The 18526-nt window shown below is 46.5% G+C and overlaps 1 protein-coding gene across 7 annotated transcripts in view; it reads right to left on the bottom strand.

Moving 5' to 3' along the window:
* TTLL9 (tubulin tyrosine ligase like 9) overlaps positions 1-18526 on the bottom strand; it is a 47540-nt gene that overhangs the window by 18243 nt on the left and 10771 nt on the right. For 2 of the 7 annotated variants that reach the window (XM_038571934.1, XM_038571933.1), the window contains exons 2-7: positions 18286-18329; positions 15299-15494; positions 12980-13072; positions 10114-10225; positions 9216-9401; positions 3100-3207 (exon numbers count right to left, since the gene is read on the bottom strand). In XM_038571934.1, the coding sequence (XP_038427862.1) occupies positions 3100-3207; positions 9216-9401; positions 10114-10225; positions 12980-13035 (462 nt within the window). In that variant the 5' untranslated portion in view covers positions 13036-13072; positions 15299-15494; positions 18286-18329. Of the gene's footprint in view, positions 1-3099; positions 3208-9215; positions 9402-10113; positions 10226-12444; positions 12575-12979; positions 13073-15298; positions 15495-18285; positions 18330-18526 lie in introns of those variants that run through there. The other 5 variants (XM_038571932.1, XM_038571930.1, XM_038571935.1 and 2 more) reach the window with 4 other exon arrangements.

The raw sequence follows: 18526 nt of genomic DNA, 5'->3' as shown, positions 1-18526 counted from the left end.
CTGTAGCCACTGAGCTGGTCCCCCTGAGTCCACTCTACTCTAGTATTAAGACCTTCAGGGCATGCAAATTCTCATTTCCCTCTGTTCTTCTCTGAGCACCGCCTAGTGGGTCAATGTGAGGCTCTTCGTACAATGTAGGGGAGGCAGAGCGGGCATGGCTGTATGGGCTGTGCACTGCACGAAGGGCTCCTAGTCGTGGGAGGAGTGGGAGCTAAACCCAGCTCTGCTCTGCCCACAGCGCTGGGTGACTGATTCAGGGGTGTGTCCACCCGGAAGTTGGGGTGCCCACAAGACTGTGGAGCACTGGCAGTGGCTCAGGGGCAGCTGCATGTGCACAGCTCTTCTGGGAAGCAGCTAATCAGTGGCATCAAGGGTTTCCAACAGCTCACAGCCTTGCAAAGGGCTTAAAGTCACTTCACAGACAATCACCCAGTGTAAACAACGAAAAACCACTCAACTTCATTGGTCTCAAGGAAATGCAAGTGAAAACTCCAAGAGGACACCACTGCATGCTTCTTGAGAGTGGTTAAAAATAAAAACGAACAATAGGGGCGCCTAAGTGGGTTCACTTGTTGGTTGAGTGTCCAACTCTGTTTCTGCACGATCTCAGCAGTAGTGGAATTGAGCCCCACATTGGGCTCTGGGCTCAGTGTGGAGTCTGCTTCAGATTCTTTCTCCCTCTCTCTGCCCCTCCCCATTGGCTCTGTCTGTCTAAAATGAGTAAATAAAATCTTTTTTAAAAAATTAAAAAAATAATTCACTTCTCGGTCTTTTGGCTAAGATGAAGTGTAAAAATTTAAAAAATAAAAAATAAAATAAAAATGTAAAAAATAGGGGCACCTGGGTGGCTCAGTGGTTGAGCATCTGCCTTTGGCTCAGGGCGTCATCCTGGAATCCCGGGATCAAGTCCCACGCCAGGCTCTCTGCATGGAGCCTGCCTCTCCCTCTGCCTGTGTCTCTGCCTCTCTCTCTCTCTGCATCTCTATGAATAAATAATAAAATCTTAAAAAATTTTTTTTAAATAAAAAATAAATAAAAATTTAAAAAATAGGGGCACCTGGGTGGCTCAGTGGTTGAGCGTCTGCCTTTGGCTCAGGGCGTGATCCTGGAATCCCGGGATCCAGTCCCATATCGGGCTCCCTGCGGGGAGTCTGCTTCTCCCTCTGCCTATGTCTCTGCCTCTTTCTCTGTGTCACTCATGAATAAATAAGTAAAACCTTAAAAAAAAACTTTAAAAAAGAATTTTTTAAAAATTAAAAAAAATAAAAATGATCAACAGCAAGTGTTGGTGACGCTGTGGAGAGACGAACTCACAACTTCTGGTGGGAGTGTACATTGTTGGAAATGGGCAGCATCCAATAAAATTGAACATAGGCACCTACCCCACTCTGACCCAGGAGTTCCTCTCCTAGGCACCTATACGGCAGAAATGCATGCACGAGGGTGCCCATGAACACGTATAGGATTATCCATAGCAGCACAATTCGTAATAGCGCCAACCTTGAAACTCCCAAGTGGATAAATATTCACACAATGGAACAGTACACAGCAATAATGATGAGCAGTGTACAGTCACCTGCACTGGTCAGGATGAAAGTCCTGAACGTAATGTTGAGGGAGAAAAATTAGGTGCACTCAGATATACTTCATGATTCCCATGATATAAAGAACAGAGGCAGACAGATGGATCTATGCTGTTAGGGACTTGCTGAGGGGCTGGCACCGCTGTGTTTATGGGTGCTTCTTACTCAGGTGGGCTCACCTCGTGAAAATGTACCAAGTTGAGCACAACTCTGGCATATTCTGTGTACTAAACTTAAATTAAGAAGTTTTTTTTTAATTTTTATTTATTTATGATAGTCACAGAGAGAGAGAGAGAGAGACGCAGAGACACAGGCAGAGGGAGAAGCAGGCTCCATGCACCAGGAGCCCGACGTGGGACTCGATCCCGGGTCTCCAGGATCGCGCCCTGGGCTAAAGGCAGGCGCTAAACAGCTGCGCCACCCAGGGATCCTCAATTAAGAAGTTTTATTAAGAATCCTGCCTTTTGATCTTGGCACCCCCACCCCCACGTTCCTTGGCTGCCTTCTCTCTGGCCGCAGAGCCCACTTCTCACCAGGAGGCTGGAAAGAGCACACACCTGTTTTGTCAGCCACCCTTGCAGCTCTTGGGAAACACGTGATTAGCTCTGGCCAATGAGACCAACAGAGTCATCTGCTTGGGGCTTTGGGGCTTCTGAGAATGAATTTCTTCTTTGTTAAAAAATATCAGGGTCAAGGAGGAGGAGAAAGAGGGAGAGAGTGAGAGAGGAAGGGAGGGAGGGAGGGAAACAAAGAAACGCCTTGCTCCTTTCTTTTTTTGAATGCCACAGTCTGAGGAGGTGAGGCCTACAACTGTTACACACCATCATGATGTGACACGGTGACACATCTGATGGCAGAAAGCCAACACACTGAAGATGCAGAGTGATAAGACGGGTAAGACAGATAAGGAACCTCAGCTTTTAACAGTATCATTGAGCCCATCCCCAAGCCTGGAACTTCCTACCTTTTTTGTGAGATGAGGTAAGATGCCTTTATTGTCTGAAGCATTGTTGGTATGTTAGCAAACATGCCTATTCCAGAAGATGCCTTCCTAAGGGAATAATCTTCAAGAGTGGAAAATAAACTTCCCGGTTGGTGATACATCATGGTTGTTAAGACTGGAAATCACCTACTATCTAGCTCCAGCAGATTGTAGTTTGCAAAAACAGTCACAAAAATATTTCCAGTCCCATATGTTTTTCGACAACCTTACTACCCCCCACCCTCCATCAAGAGGTGAAGTCAGTGTGCCCTCCCCTTGAATCTGGGCGAGCACTTAGGACTGTCTCTACTCATCGCGTATGGCAGAAGTGTCGCTGTGTGGATGCCAATGCTGGGTGGTCAAAGGCAAGACAGCATCCACACAGCTCTCTCTTTGGGGATGGTTGCCCCTGGAACCTAGCCACCGTGCCGGGAGGAAGCTCAGGTCATATGGAGAGGCCCACATGGAGGGCAACTGAGTCTTCCAGCCCTCCACCCCGGCTAAGCTCCCAGCCCACAGCCAGCCCCGACTTGCCAGCTGAGTGAATGAGCCAGCTTGGAAGCGGATCCTCCAGCCCTCGCGGGAGCCGTCCCAGTAGATGCTGGAATGGCGATGAGCCTTCCCTGTCAAGTGCTGCCCAAACTGGAGGCTCGGAACGAAATAAGACATGATTTTTGTTTCAAGCCACTGAGTTTTGGGGTTCAGCAAAGAACCAGAACACTAACTTTAGGGGATTGGTTTATAACAATGGCAGATGCTTCCAAGATTGACACACATTACCTTGCTAAAGCTTCGCCAAAAAAAAAATCCCCGATGTAGGCATTAATACTATCCCCATTTTGCAGCCAAGATAACCAAGGAACAAGGCCAAGTGCTCTGTTCAAGGTTACCCAACCAGTAGGTGACAAACCTAGGTAATTAAATCTGTGCTTCACAAGCCCAAGGCTCATGCACATCCTGCAAAGTGCCAAGGGGTACACAAAATCACACAAAGGACATGGCCCTACTCCTGGGAGTATCCATCTTAATTGATAATTTGGGAGTAAAATATATTACTTTTATAAAAAGATAAATTAACTGGAAAATAATATGAATGGATTATCAGGATAAGCCATACTTTGATTTTGCACGGCCTGTGGCCACTCATGGCCCTCGGCCCGCTGCCACTGCCCACTCTGGGGATGGGGCAATTCATCATGTGGCATTCGTCACATGGCATGCATTGGGTGTTACACGTATGGTTGGTGGTCTACTCAACAACCCTGAGTAGGGGGAAAAAACCTCCCTTCTTTCTCTGCTAACAGAACCCCATTTGTTTTTGTTTGTTTGATGCAAGCTCTACCCCCAACGTGGGGCTTGAACTCACAACCCTGAGATCAAGAATCACGTGCTCCACCAACTGAGCCAGCCAGGTGCTCCCAACAGAACCCCATTTGGATCACTTCTTCCCTGTGGCCCTGCCCTCTGGGAGTCTGAGCCTTCCCAGTGGTCCCATGCTCCCACCGCCAAGTGACTGCTTCAGACATGGGCCAGCAGGCGCCAGAAGTCTGCGGCTGTGATCTCTGGGAAGTCTGCATCTTTTTCAAAGGGCACACAAGACCAGGGTGTTCCTTTATTCCTGCAGCAGGTAGAGGCATGAAGAGGCAAAGCTAAAGCTGTGGCAGCTGCATTGTGACCCAGAGGAGCAGCCAGTCCTCCGGGTGGGAACTGCCCAGTGTTGTTGAGTCATCTCTGGCGTTGACCTTCCATCATTAAAGGAAGTGTCCTGGCATCTGTAAGCTTGAGTAAGAAGAAAATTTTTCATCCTAACCAGTTTTTCCCATTACTTTCCATCATGAATGCAGACAACAGTAGTAGCCGCGCCTGTGACTTCACTCTCAAAAGAAATCTGTTATTTTTATATATCACGTTAGAGTGGTTGCAGACATCTCAAAATATTGTTTATACTCATTATGACTTCGAAATTATGGTAACTCTGGAGCCTGCTGTTAGACTCTCTTTAGCTGTTTGTTTGTTTTAAGATTTTATTTATTTAACAGAGAGAGACACTGAGAGAACATGAGCAGGGGGAGTGGCGGGCAGAGCGAGAGGGAGAAGCAGAAGCAGGCTCCCCACTGAGCAGGGAGCCCAATACAGGGTCCAGCCCAGGACCTTGGGATCATGACCTGAGCTGAAGGCAGGTGTTTAACAGACTGAGCCACCGAGGCGCCACCTCTCTTTAGCTGTCAAGGAAACTGCTAGGGCAGAAAGAATATTTCACAGTTTGTGTGGCTGTCGTGAGAGGCACTAGCAGGTCCCTGACTGCAGGACAGTGTTGGACTGCTGCCAGCTGCACTGTGCTCGCCAGGCCTCTCTCGCAGGGGCTGCTCCTGCTACTGGCTGAGGACCTTGGGGGCCATGAAGGCTGGGTTGCTCCTGAGAGGACTTCCTCTGGCTTGAGGCCTCCCCAAGGCCTCCAGGTGCTTCTCTTCCTCCCCTCTCTCCCTCACTGGGGTCTGACAACTGTCCCAGCTCTCCCCATTCCCTCCCCCTATTCCTTCCAGGCAGAACTGGCATGTTCAGTCTTGCCTTGGCATCTGTTTCTCAGAGGACCCAGATTGTTTGTTTAACTGTTTTTCAATATAGTTGCTTCCTTTTATAATAAAATTCCTTTATCCTTTCAAAGACATTGTTTTGTAGGGTGCCTGGGTGGCTCAGTTGGTTAAGTATCTGTCTTCTCCTCAGGTCATGATCCTGGGGTCCTGGGATAGAACCCCACATCGGGCTCCCTGCTCAGAAAGGAGTCTGCTTCTCCCTCTCCCTCTGCTGCTGCTCCCCCTGCGTTCTCTCTCAAAGAAAGAAGAAAGGGAAAAAGAAGAAAGAAACAAAGAAAGAGAAAGAAAGAAAGAAAGAAAGAAAGAAAGAAAGAAAGAAAGAAAGAAAGAAAGAAAGAAGAAAGAAAGAAGAAAGAAAGAAAGAAATCTTTTTTAAAAATAAAAATAAAAATAAAAACACTATTTTGTGACAGAGCGAAACACTATTTCTACCAGATGCCAAAGATACCCAAGACATGAGAACCGTTCAGAACCCCTGCCCTCTTGTTTGGGCTCCTGTTATTTGGGTTTTCTGTTACTTCCTGCCCAAAGCATCCCCCAACTCTTAGAAGATTGCAGTGCAAAGGTTTGAGAAGCTCTGATGGCGTAAACTTGAGAAACAAAATGTTAAATTCTGTTCTTCTTTTCCTACAATTTGGACAGAGGCCACCCGAGCCAGGAATAGCCTAGTGGTTGCCCAAGATGCTCATGGCCCTGAGTGAAGTGTTGAAACCAGACACAGAGGGACTGGGGGACAGGCCTCCAGGACTGATGCACAGGCTGGGGCCCTGACAACCAGCACCTGCCCCCCAGCCATATGAGGGAGGCTAGACCAGCAAAGGTGGTCCCATGGTCTGGCTCCTTCTTACCTCCTGCCAACCCAGAGGGCCTGAGCTGGTAGGAGGGGAGAATGTTCAGATGGAAAAGAAGTTCGGATCGATGCAATTTTTACATCACCTGGGCTTTTAAATGGCAAACCTAAGGGCTTGTTTATATGCTCTGAGAGTGGTCGCAGAGCTCTGAGCTAGGCTGGGGCTCAGCTCTGTGGGAAGAGGGGTCCCTGAGATGGATAGCATAGAGGGGACGATGCTTCTCATTCCCTTCTGAGTCCAACTCGCCCCTTCATCGCCCCTGCTCTGCTGCCACTGGAGAGGCCCTAGGGGCCCTAGGGGACTGTGCAGAGGAGATGGCCGGAGGAAAAAGGCAGGTCAGTGGCTGCCCTCGCGGCCCCACCTCGGCAACTATGCGAAAACTCTTGTGTGTGGGCGCGCAAGGACACAATAGCTCCCAGAGACAGGCCTTGTGGGAAGAGTGGGGACGTTGAGGATTTTTTTCCCTCTATTTTCTAAATTTGGACTATTGTCCTATTTTTTCTTCTTTTTTTACATTTTCCCCATCCCAAAGGAATCCAAACAATAGGATCCCAGAACTCGAGTTCAGAGGTTCAGGGTTCTGCTACTCTGAAGAATCCTGGCTGCTATACTGGGGAACGTGTTAGAAAAGCAAATTCTTGGGCACCTGAGTGGACATCCAACTCTTGGCTATGGTTCAGGTCACGATCTCAGGGTCCTGGGATTGAGCCCCATGTCGGGCTCCCCGCTCAGCAGGGGAGTCTGCTTCAGGATTCTCTCTCCCTCTGCCCTTCCCTCAGCTCTCTCTGTGCCAGCACACACTCTCTCTCAAATAAATAAATAAATCTTAAAAAAAAGAGGAGGAGGATCCCTGGGTGGCTCAGCAGTTTAGCGCCTGCCTTCGGCCCAGGATGTGATCCTGGAGTTGGGGGATAGAGTCCCATGTCGGGCTTCCTGCATGGAGCCTGCTTCTCCCTCTGCCTGTGTCTCTGCCTCTCTCTGTGTTTTTCATGAATAAATAAATAAAAATCTTAAACAAACAAACAAAAAAAGAAAGTAATACAAATTCTTAGACCCCATACCAGGCCTACTGAATCAGACACTGAGGGATGGGGGTAGGAGGCCTTAATAAGCTCTCCAGGAAATTCTGATGCACTCTCAGGTTTGAGAATTACATCTCTACAGTCTCACAACTCAAAGTGTGGTCCACGGACCAGCAGCAAGGGCCTCACCTGGGAGGGGTCAGAAATACAGACTCACAGGCCCTACTTGGACCTGCTGCATCAGCCTCTGCCTTTAACCAGGTGCCCAATGGGCACATTCGGGTTTGGGAAGTGCTGACCTGGTGCTTTCCAGGGGCAGGGGAAGAGAAGGTGTTGCCTGGGCTCTTGGAAATCCCAGGAAAAATGGTCAAGGACTGGACACCTAAGTGCCAAACCCTTTATATAACTTGTATAACTCATGTATAGAACATTTATTGCTTCACTGGATTCTCTCCCGATCCCCTCAGGTAGGTAGACTGGTTACTTCCACTTTACCTACAGGTGAGGACGCAGACTTAGAGGGGTGGAGGAACGTGCTCCAGGTCAGACGGCTCTTAAGCAGCGAGGACAGAGTTAGAGCCCACTCTCTGCACCCCGCACCCCCCAGATAGGGTGGCGCAGCTCTGCAGGGGCGAGAACACACTCGAGCAGCCAAGATGCCTCCTCTTAATTACAGCCGTCTTGTGTCTGCCTCTAACAAAGGCCTTGGGCTGGGAAAGGAATCAACTTAATATGCGATTGCTCTTCCCAATTAGCACAAATTACCATTTGTCTGGGAGGATAATGCTGGGAGCTGGAACCGCCATGTGGGTTGCAGTTCTCTTCTGCCTAACCCCCTCCGCTCTGGCTGTAGAGAAGGGGTACAAGCCTCCCCTGGGGCCTCACCAGGGACAGAAGCAGGAGGCCCGGGGAAATACTGCCTGGGACCCAGTTGGGAGCATCCAAGTTGTTTTTTCGTCTGCCTTTCTGAGCACCTGTGCTATTGGCTAAATAATCAACGGCCAACAGTGGCCCTAAGCCCCAGCTGCACAAGGAAGGCTGCCCCCCTCTTTGCTCCCCACAGCTCCCTTCCTGGGGCCTGGCACATTCCCAAACCCGGAAAATAGCAGGGGGCTTCGATGATGCCATTTGAGGCTCTGGTGGCTTTGTGGTGAGAAACCAGCCCTGACTCAAGGAGGAATAGAGAGGCTGGTAATGACTCTGCCACCCTTGCCCTCCACTCAGTTTCTTAATCCCTGAAGGGCTACTGCAAGGCCTCCGTGCATGCAGTTCCCTCTTCCGGATGCTCTTCCCTACCTTTGCCCTTTTCCAGACTGACCCTTCTGCATCCTTCAGGCCACAGCCAATACTAATTCTTTTAATAATAATAACAACTGTAGCAGCTGTCATTTACGGAGTGCTTAACGTGAGCTCTACCTGCATTAATTCACTTAATCACACAAGAGCATTATGAAGCAGGTACTGCAGTCTCACTTTGCAGATGGGGAAACTGGGGCACAGAGAAGTTAAGTAATCTGCCTGAGGTCAGACAGTTGTAAGTGGTAGAGGCAGTATTTGAACCAAAGGGTTTGGTCTCAGAGCCCAGTGCCCCTTCAGCAAAGCCTGCTCAGCAGCAGAGAGCCTCCTACTGACACTTAGCACAGCTCTACTCATGCAGATGTCTCTGTGTTGTCTGCACCCAAGGGAGGCAGAGACCCACTTCCCACGTGCTGAGGGCCTAGGTCTAGGTCTGGCACGCAGCAAGTGCTCAGTGAGTATCTAAGGAAGGTTTGAATAAATGCGTCTCAGTCTCCTCATCTTTAATAGTTCCTCCCAAGGGCTGTCCTGAGAACCAAGCAGAGCAAGTAACGTGCTTGGCATGACCTGGCCACCACCATCTCGTTCATGTCAGAAGAGAGGCGGGGATCTGAGCTCTAGCATGGCTCTGGATTCCCTGCCCTGGCTCCTGGGGATCACTCATTCACCTGGTAAACATGTATTGAGCATCTAATGTGTACCAGCAGTCAGGGCTGGGTGCACATACTGCAAAGGAATGGAGATGAAGTCAGCCCTTGGGAAGAGGCAGATGGTGCATCGAAGGCAGAAAAGCCAGGCAGAGTTATGAAGGAGCCCTGCTCCGTCTGGTGCCTGGGAAGGCCTCCCCCCACAGCCCCCACCCCCTGCTCCCGGCACTGAGCACTCACAGGCTTCATGATCCAAGTGATTCCTGGGTTTTTGCGGAACTCCTCCACGAACAGGTGGTACTCGCATGGCATCTCGAAGGTTTTGGGGAAGAAGTCGCACTTGGCCGCCTCCAGCTTTCCCGCCTCGCGCTCCAGCTGTTTCCGGAATCGCTTCAGGTTCTTCACCATGTAGTTCTTGCGGGTCAGCTGGGCAGCGGGGTGGGTGAGCAAGCTTGTGCCCACTGCCCTGCTCCACCTTCCAGCCCAACCAGCCCAACTGGCCCCACAGCCTCTGGCCCACAAAATAACAATCACAGTAAGAGTAACTTTGAGAGCCTGCTGTTCGATACTTATCCTTACTTTACAGATGAGAAAACCAAGAGTCAGAAAGGTTAAGTCAGTTGCCTGGAGTCACCCAGCTTAAAGGAGGCACAGCCGGGATTTGACCCAGACCCGTCTGACTCCAAAGTTCATATTTCTAACTGCTAAGCTGCACTAGCCTTTTCAAATCTCAGCATCATTGGCTCTTCTGGTCCCATCTCTGTGGTCTGGTTCCTCCCAAACCTCCCTCCCATCTCTAGGCTCTCAGTTGCTCAACCTGTCTCTCCTCTGAAATACCAGATGGCTCAAACATCCTGCTCCTTCGGGCCTCACCCCACACATCTCTAGTGCTGAAATGCCAACCAGACTGTGACCTCAGTCCCCACCACCGCAGACAGCCTGTTGGGGTACTAGATCCTTACTCTCTCACACTCCTAGATCATCATGTATCTTATATACATGTTCCCCACCTGGCATGTACCCCAAATTCCCTTACATTTTTCTATTCTGGTCCTTGCACTCCCACACCAGCCCCTGCTCATGGCCACATCCAGTGATGTGATTTGGCTGACTCAGTCCCCCAGCCTACCCAGCTCACCTCATAGTGGTTTCGGAAGTGACTGATCCGCACGTGCTCGTCCATGTAGGTGTGGTCAAAGTTCTCCCGGAGCCAGCTGACATCACACCAGTAGAAATCCCACTCTCCTTCACTGCGGGTGGGTGGGACAAAGGTCACCACATGAGGACTTCAGCATTGCTGGAGGTCTGGGGCCCAGGGAGGTAAAGCGGAGGCGCAAGCAGCAGTATGTTCATGAGGAGTCTTAAGGCGATGGCTGCCTACAATGTGCTTTGTGGGGCCAGAGTGAGAACTAGAGAAATGTTCCTACACAAATCCAGGCTGATCAGCTGATCAGCTACACAGAGCCCTGATGCCTCCTGGCGCCCATTAGCTGGAGTGAGGAGCACACCCTCTCCAGATCACTGTTCCCACCACATTCTATGGCCCATGACAACTAGCCAACCTCACCTGATCATGTTACCTGCCTGGGTGCTGGAAGCATCTGTGTTGCCACCCCCAGCCCACATTACCAAGCAGTGCAATTAGGTAACATTTGCAAGCCCTTCCCAGTCCAAAAAGCCCTCCTCTCATTGACTCATCAGAGCAGCCTCAAAAAGTGACAACAATCATCCCTGGAGCCCTCAGATGAGGATGATGCTACTCACTGAGGCCATGACAGCATCAGTATTCTTACCCAGGTCTGCCTCACCCCAAATTCTGACCTGGTTTTTCACCACCATACCAAAGAGGGGGACAGAAAGCCAGACTAATCTGTCAAATCTGATGTCACAGCTGTGGTGCAGAGAGGAAGTGCTTGAAATATATGTGGCATATATAAAACGGCGCCACCATGATTGCTTCCAACATTTTCTTTTTTTTCTTTCTTTTTTTTTTTTAAGATTTTATTTATTCATGAGAGACACAGAGACATAGGCAGAGGAAGAAGCAGGCTCCCTGCAGGGAGCCCAGTGCGGGACTCGAACCCAGGACCCCAGGATCACGACCTGAACCAAAGGTAGATGCTCAACTACTGAGCCACCCAGGCACCCCTCAACATTTTCTTTTTTTTTTTTTAAGATGTTATTTATTTATTCATGAGACACACACACACAGAGAGAGAGAGAGAGAAAGAGAAGTAGAGACACAGGCAGAGGGAAAAGCAGGCTCCATGCAGGGAGCCTGATGTGGGACTCGATCCTGAGATTCCAGGATCACGCCCTGGGCCGAAGGCAGGCGCTAAACTGCTGAGCCACCCAGGGATCCCCCCTCAACATTTTCTTAAGTAAAAAATGACAGCTGTAACTGAAGCCCCATGTGGATGAGACTAGACTCCAGTACCAGGCAGTAGGAATCATGGATTCCCCCATACACTCATTTGTTTCCTCATTCACAGACAGGCTGCTAGAACAGGGTGGAGACAAGCCTGGGACTCTGCACCCAGACTGACCAGGTGCAGTCCTAGCTCAAGCCCTGACTAGCCAAGTCAAGTGACCTCACACATGGCATTTTTAACTCTTCTGTGTCCAGTTTTCCGACTTTCAGTAAATGGGTACAATAATAGCACCTCCCAGAAGATCTGCTGAATGATTCAGGGGTGATGCAAGTAAAGTGCTAAAGAGAGTCTAACAGGCTTAGCTATTGTTAAGCAACAATACTTACTGAGTACCATGTCAGGGCAGCTGCTTGCTCACGCCTCTCATATCTATCCTCTCCCTACAGTAATAGAACTCCTGACATTTAGGGTTGCCTGGGTGGCTCAGTCGGTGAAGTGTCTGACTTCAGCTCAGGTGGTGATCTCTCAGGTCCTGGGATCAAGACCCACATCGGCCTCCCTGCTCAGCAGGGAGTCTGCTTCTCCCTCTGCCCCTCTCCCTGCTCGTGCTCTCTCTCTCTCTTTTTTTTCTCTCTCTCTCTCTCCTGTTCTCTCTTTCTCAAATAAATAAAATCTTTAATAAAAATAATAAATATTTCCCGACATTTAGCTGGGACAATGTAATCCACATTTTCCAAAATAAAGATTATATTTTCCAGATTCTTTGCAGCTAAGCCTAGTTCTGGCCAATGTGAGAGACTTCTAGGCTGTGCTCTTCAAGGGCAGGGGATGCATTTTCTTGCCTTTTTCCAACCTACTGTTGCTTGGACTCTGGATGTAATGGTGGAGCTTTACCCTAGACCCTGATGACAAGGACCTCACTGACAGGATAGCAGAATGGAAAGATGGAAGTGGATGGATCCAAATTTCTATACTGTCTTGTCTCTGAACTTCCTACATCTGAACTTCAATGGGAGACAAAAATAACTTCCAGTCTGTCAAAGCCTCTTTTACTTTGGGTCTCTGTTACATGCATCCAAATCTTAACCCTAACTTACGTTAGCACCTACTATGTGCCAGGCATTGGATGCTTGTTCATCTCAGTATCCCCAGGGCCTAGCATAGAAGAAGAAATGTAGGCTTGCGGTCAAGTAACTTGTTCAAGATCACAGAACTAGTAAGTAACCAGGAAAGAGCAGCCCTTGACCTGGACTTGCCAGGTCACTGGAGTCAAGCCAGCTAGTGGGTGATGGCTGCGTTTCTTGATTCTGGAGAGCTCTAGAACACTGCCTGTGGAATAGTCCAATAGAACTGAATGTGAACCCCACTCTGACTCTTATGTTCTGTGTGACCTTCAACAATTGACTTAATACATCTGAACATAATCATATCTTACAGGATGGTTGAAGGCTTAAAAAGACAGAGGGTGTCCATAAGACACCTGATACATTTTGAGTCCTAAATAAGTGTTGGTCCCTTTGCACAAGTCCCAATAGCCACTAATGGGAACTGGGAGAAAACAGAGGGAGACAAGGACCTGTGAGGCAAAGGGAAGGAGGGATGAGGTTGGCAGGGGCTGGGGAGGTGTCTTACTCCTTTACTTCCACCCATCCTGGCCTGTGGCGAAGGACATCCATGAGAGTATTCATGAGAGTGGTCTTGAATCGGATTGATGCTCTCTGCTCTCTGCAAGAAAGGCAACAGAACGCTTGCTCAGGATCACACAGAAACCTGTACCAGGATGTTCGTAGCAGCCTTATTCATAATAGCCCCAAACTGGGGCACCTGGAATGCTCAGTGGTTGAGTGTCTGCCTTTGGCTTGGGTCATGATCCTGGGATCCTGGGATGGAGTCTCGCATCAGGCTCCCTATGGGGAGCCTGCTTCTCCCTCTGCCTATGTCTCTGCCTCTCTCTGTGTCTCTCATTAATAAATAAATAAAGTCTTAAAAAAAATAATAGCCTCAAACTAGTAACAAACCCAGATGTCCTTCAACAGGTGAATGGTTAAACAAATAGTGGTCTATCCATATCACGGAATACTAGTTAGCAATAAAAATGTGAAATATTTATACATTCAACCTGGATGCATCTCTAGGGAATTATGTCAAGTGAAAAATGCCAATCTCAAAAGGTTATTATAATACTGTACAATTCCACTTATATAACTTTTTGAAATAACAAAATCATTGAAATGGAGAACAGATTAGCAGTTGCGGAGCATTAAGGACAGGGTGAGGGTGGGACTGTGGGAGAAGGCAGAAGGAGAAGGAGGGAATGGGTGTGGCTATGAGGGATCCTTGTGGGTGGCTTTGGGAATTTTCCTTACGGATGTCAATATCCTGGTTGTGATGCTCTACTGTATAGTTTTACTCTCTGTTACCACTGGGGGAACCAAGTACAGAGCACACGGGATCTCACTGTATTATTTCTTACAACTGCATAGGAATCCATGATTCTCAAAGTCAATATTTAATTTAAAAAATTTAACACACCTTTAGAAATCTGGATAATGGCTACTTTTGCGGGGGAATGATTGGGAGAGGGCATGAGTGGCATTCTGGGGTGTTGATGATTTTTGTTTCCTAATGTGGGTATAATAAGTTGATGAAAATTCATTGAGCTGAAAAAAAAAGCTAATTCATTGAGCTGTAAAGTTATGATGTATGCACATTTCTGTACGTAAACAGAGCTCTGTAACAAAATATACCACAAATAAAGGACTGGCTATAGATTAAGATAAAATATTTGCAATACTTACAATCCATAAGACTTTAGGACCAAGTACATAAAGAGATCCTACAAATCATTAAGAAAAAGACAAAGAACTCAATAGAAAAATGCCTAGGGGATATGAACAGGCAATTCACAGCAGAGAAAACTTACTAATACACAGGTGTAAAGATCCTCAACCTTCCCAGCAATCAAGTAAATTAAAATACCAAGGAGAGGATTTCTGCTTCAGGTCACAATATGAAAGGATGTGAAAAATTTTCAGTCCTACAGTAACAACAAGGGAAAAAATGTGCAAAATAGATATCACACTTGACTATGGGGCTAGTGGAGAGCAATGGACAAAAGAAAACTTGATGAACTGATTCTGGAGAGAAAGAAGCCTTTCGTGAGGGAGCAGTGAGATACAGCATTTTCTAGGTTTGGGGAGTATCTGAGTGTGGGCAAGGGGAGGAATGAGCCAGCTGTGGAGAAAAAACTTTGCAGGCTCCAGGAGAAAGCAGCTGACCTCAGGCAATACATAGGGTGGCCAAACAAATCAAAATCTGAAAGAGCCCCATTCCAAAACCAAACCAAACCAAAACAACATTGCATTAAACTTGCTTGAGAAAGAAGCCCATAGAGAACACAGTAAAGCTGAGAGAAAAACCATACTCATGCACATTGATGGGGTGTGTGTACTGGCAGCGTTGAGTACAAAAGTGAACCAAAAAAAAAAAAAAAACCACAATAAACAAACAAACAAAACCCAAACTGCCCTCTAACCCCCTCACAGAGCAAAAGCTCAAAACAGCAGTACAGGGGGTTGTGCTTGGAGTGAACTCAGTGTAACTAAAGCTTCAGTCCAGTCCATGTTCCACTCAGCTTTAGGAGGAATCAGATAAGCAGCTCCCAACCTACTAGTCAGAGGAAAGGGTTTACGATCTTTGGAAAATCAATCTCTCTCTCTCTCTTCACACATTAGTCCTTTTGTAGGTCTGAATCTCCATCTGGTATAATTTTCCTTCTGCCTGAAGAATTTTCTTTAGTGTTTAAATACATGACAAAAACAACAGCATAAAGGACCAGAGGGGAGTAAATAGAGCATGCTGTTCTAGGGTTCTTGTGTTGTGCAGGAAGTGGTACAATACTGATTCCTAATAGACAGTGATGAGTTGAGGATGCATATTGTTAATATGCACCTAGAATAGTGATTCTTGATGAGTGGTCCCAGTATTCCTCAGGGTCCCCAACCGTCTTTCAGAAGTACGCAAAGTTCTCTCTTTTCCAACTACATATCTTTGTGAGGCTGGATTTTCTTCCCGTTCTTCAACCGAAACAACATATCACAACAGACTGAGTCCAGAAGATTTGGGAGGCCAAATGTTTTCTATTGAGCTAGACATTAAAGAAATTCACAAAAAGTGTAAAAACAATTACTACTCATTTTAGTAAATTTGGGGGAGGGAGAATACAGTTAAAGTTCATAAAAATAGGGGCACCTGGGTGGCTCAGTCAGTTAAGCATCTGCCTTACATTTGGGTCATGATCTCAAGGTCCTAGGATTGAGTCTGGCATCGGGCTCCCTGCTCAGCAGAGAGCCTGCTTCTCCCTCACCCTCTGGCTGCTGCTCCCCCTGCCTGTACTCTCTCTCTCTCTGTCAAATAAATAATTAAAATCTTTTTTTAAAAGTTCATAAAAATACATTATTTATGCTATCAGGTAGAGTACACTGTTGCTTTTTAAATGAATTAATATTTTTAATTTATCACTTTAAATTTCTAATATGATATTGACAATATTTCTAATATGATATTGGCACAAAAATTAATGAGTCCACAATAATTTTTAAGTAGTAAAGAAATCCTGGCCTCAAATGTTAAGAACCACTGCTCTAAAGTAGTAAAGTAAGGAGCATTTAAAACTTAATCCAAAACAATGAAGAGAAACAATTTCAAAATCCATCAGATTGGGGAAAATGTTTAAAACCAGACAAATACCAAGCATTTGCAAGAATGTGGAAATGATAATTATCCTATAATACTGATGGAACTGTAAATTGGATAAATCTTTAGAGAGCAATTTGGCATATTAAAACTGTCAGGTACTATTCATACACATTAGACTGGCAAAAATCTAAAAGTCCAAGTTTGGCAACAATGTGCTAAAATTGGAAATTCTTCTCCTGCTGGTAGAAGGCACTCTGGAAAACTACATGACAGTATTTAGTAAAATTGAATTTGCACATACTCTATACCTGGCAGTTCCATCCTAGCTCTGTACTCAAGATAGATACCTTATGTATGCACTGGGCAGGGATGCTCATTTATAACTATCAATATTTTTTTATGGAAATAACCTACAGCACACAGTTGGTAGTCCACCCTTGTCCCTTGGGCATTCTCCATTCCTGTGCAAGTCAGTCAGAGGGCTTTCCACTGCCAGCACTTGCAACTTTTTGCCTGAGGACTTTTTCTGGCTCCCAGAGTCTGCTCAGCCAGTGCTTAAAGTAGATCCAAAGTCCCCTCCCCCAACAGCACACAACCAGTGACAACTGGAGGTGATGGATTAATCCTCCAGCTCCTCATCGCTCACCTTGGATAAGTCTGCAGTGTCTTCTGTGCTAGCTCCTAGGAATCCCCAGATTGAGCCCCACCTGCCCACCACAATAACCTGTCAGTAATGCACCTTTTATTGGTTTCTTTCCCTTAGCTGTCTCACATCCTCATTTCCCTGCCAATGCTTACTGGAATCACCTTCTGACCTTCCAAATAATCTGCTCTCACATCCTTGTTTCAAGGCTTGCTTCTGGAGGAAATCAATACTAAGACAAAACCTAAAGGCCTTTCAACAGGAAGTAGATAAATAGCTAGTGGTATACAATGGAACACATATAGTAGTTAAAATGTGTCCAGACTTACATGCACCAACATGAATACTGAAAATATAATTTTATGTGACAAAAGCAGCACGTAAAATAATAATATAACATCATCTATGTAACTTATATTCCTAGTCTCGTGCAGCTAGAGGTGTCCATGTGACACAATTCTGGTCAGTAAGATAAAAATGTAAGATTGCTCAAGAGGGTGGGTTCTTGGAAAGCATTGGTTCTTTTGATTAAAATAAAGAGAGAAAGAGATGTGGCTTGAGACTTACTTCCTCACTTCTTCCCATCTTGATCTCAACATGAGGGCTGGAGCTGTAGCAACCCTTTGGGTGTCCATAGGGAAAAGATCAAGAGAATCACAAGGGCACTAACTCTGACAGTGTTGAACCACTGCACCAGTCTTCCAGATTCTTTGTTACATGAGGAAATTTAATACAATTTTTTTAAAGCTACTACTAGTTGGGTTTCCTATTACTTGTAGATAAACACATTTCTAATTGGTGTCTGGACTAATAAAACATATCCTGGTAACTGAAGTGCCCTTTTTTTTGGTTAGAGCAGGCACAGGTGTGTAAGTGTAGGATCAGCATCTGGAAGAGTGCTGAATTGCTCTGATGTGTGCTGTATGAGGGAAGGGTCACAGACCACGCATGCCCTCCTCAGTGGCAGTGTTGCCAGATGTGACTTTCGAAAGAGGGAAATATTGAATGAAATAGAATAGAAATATCTAAAATATGTGTCACAGTGTATGCGATGTAACCTCCTCTGACTCCCTACAAAAATACTTCAGGAAAGTCTACATTGCTCTCTCCTGCTCTGTATGAGTAGATTCCATTTAGTGGATCCAATGAGGTGCTGACTTCTGCACCCAGATTACTGCTGCAGAGGGAAGCAGAGGACCAGAGCAGAGTTGACATTGGAGTGATCATGTCATCATGTGGTTGTTGAAGGAAGCAGGAGGGCATAGATAGATACCACATGGGCCCTGGAGCCCAACAGGCTCTGGCACTAACTGATCCTATAGTCTTGAGTAAGTTACCTAGCCTCTCTGAGCTTCAGTTTTCCCATCTGACCCAAAAGTAATGTCTACTTTGAAGGATTGTGGTAAGGACTCAAAAAGATTATACAGGTCAAATGACTAGTCTGGCACATGGTAAGTGCTCAGTGATCATTTATTATTATTATTATTATTATTATTATTATTATTATCATTGAAGTAAAGAAGGAGTAGAAAGATGGAAAAAGGAAAGAAGGAAGGAAGTTAGTTCTGTATTTATTAGATTGCATGGGACCACTCACCGTTCTTTTCCCTTTGACAGTCCATGGCCCTTGTAGTTTTGATTCTGTAAGGAGAAAAAGAAAGTGATGTAATTGGTTCTGCATATCCACCCTGCCTTCCCAGCTCAATTTACTGCCGATATTAAAAGGCTCAAACCATCAGATGCAACATTGCCCAATTCCTGAGACATGAAACAGCCTGGCCAAGTTCACACTGGTCAGCATGTGCCCACCAACTTGGTCCTTGGAATAAATCTCCAAG

This window comes from Canis lupus, chromosome 24 (genome assembly GCF_011100685.1).
Source record: "Canis lupus familiaris isolate Mischka breed German Shepherd chromosome 24, alternate assembly UU_Cfam_GSD_1.0, whole genome shotgun sequence".
NCBI classification, from domain to species: Eukaryota; Metazoa; Chordata; class Mammalia; order Carnivora; family Canidae; genus Canis; species Canis lupus.
This window is presented reverse-complemented; position numbering and strand designations above follow the sequence as displayed.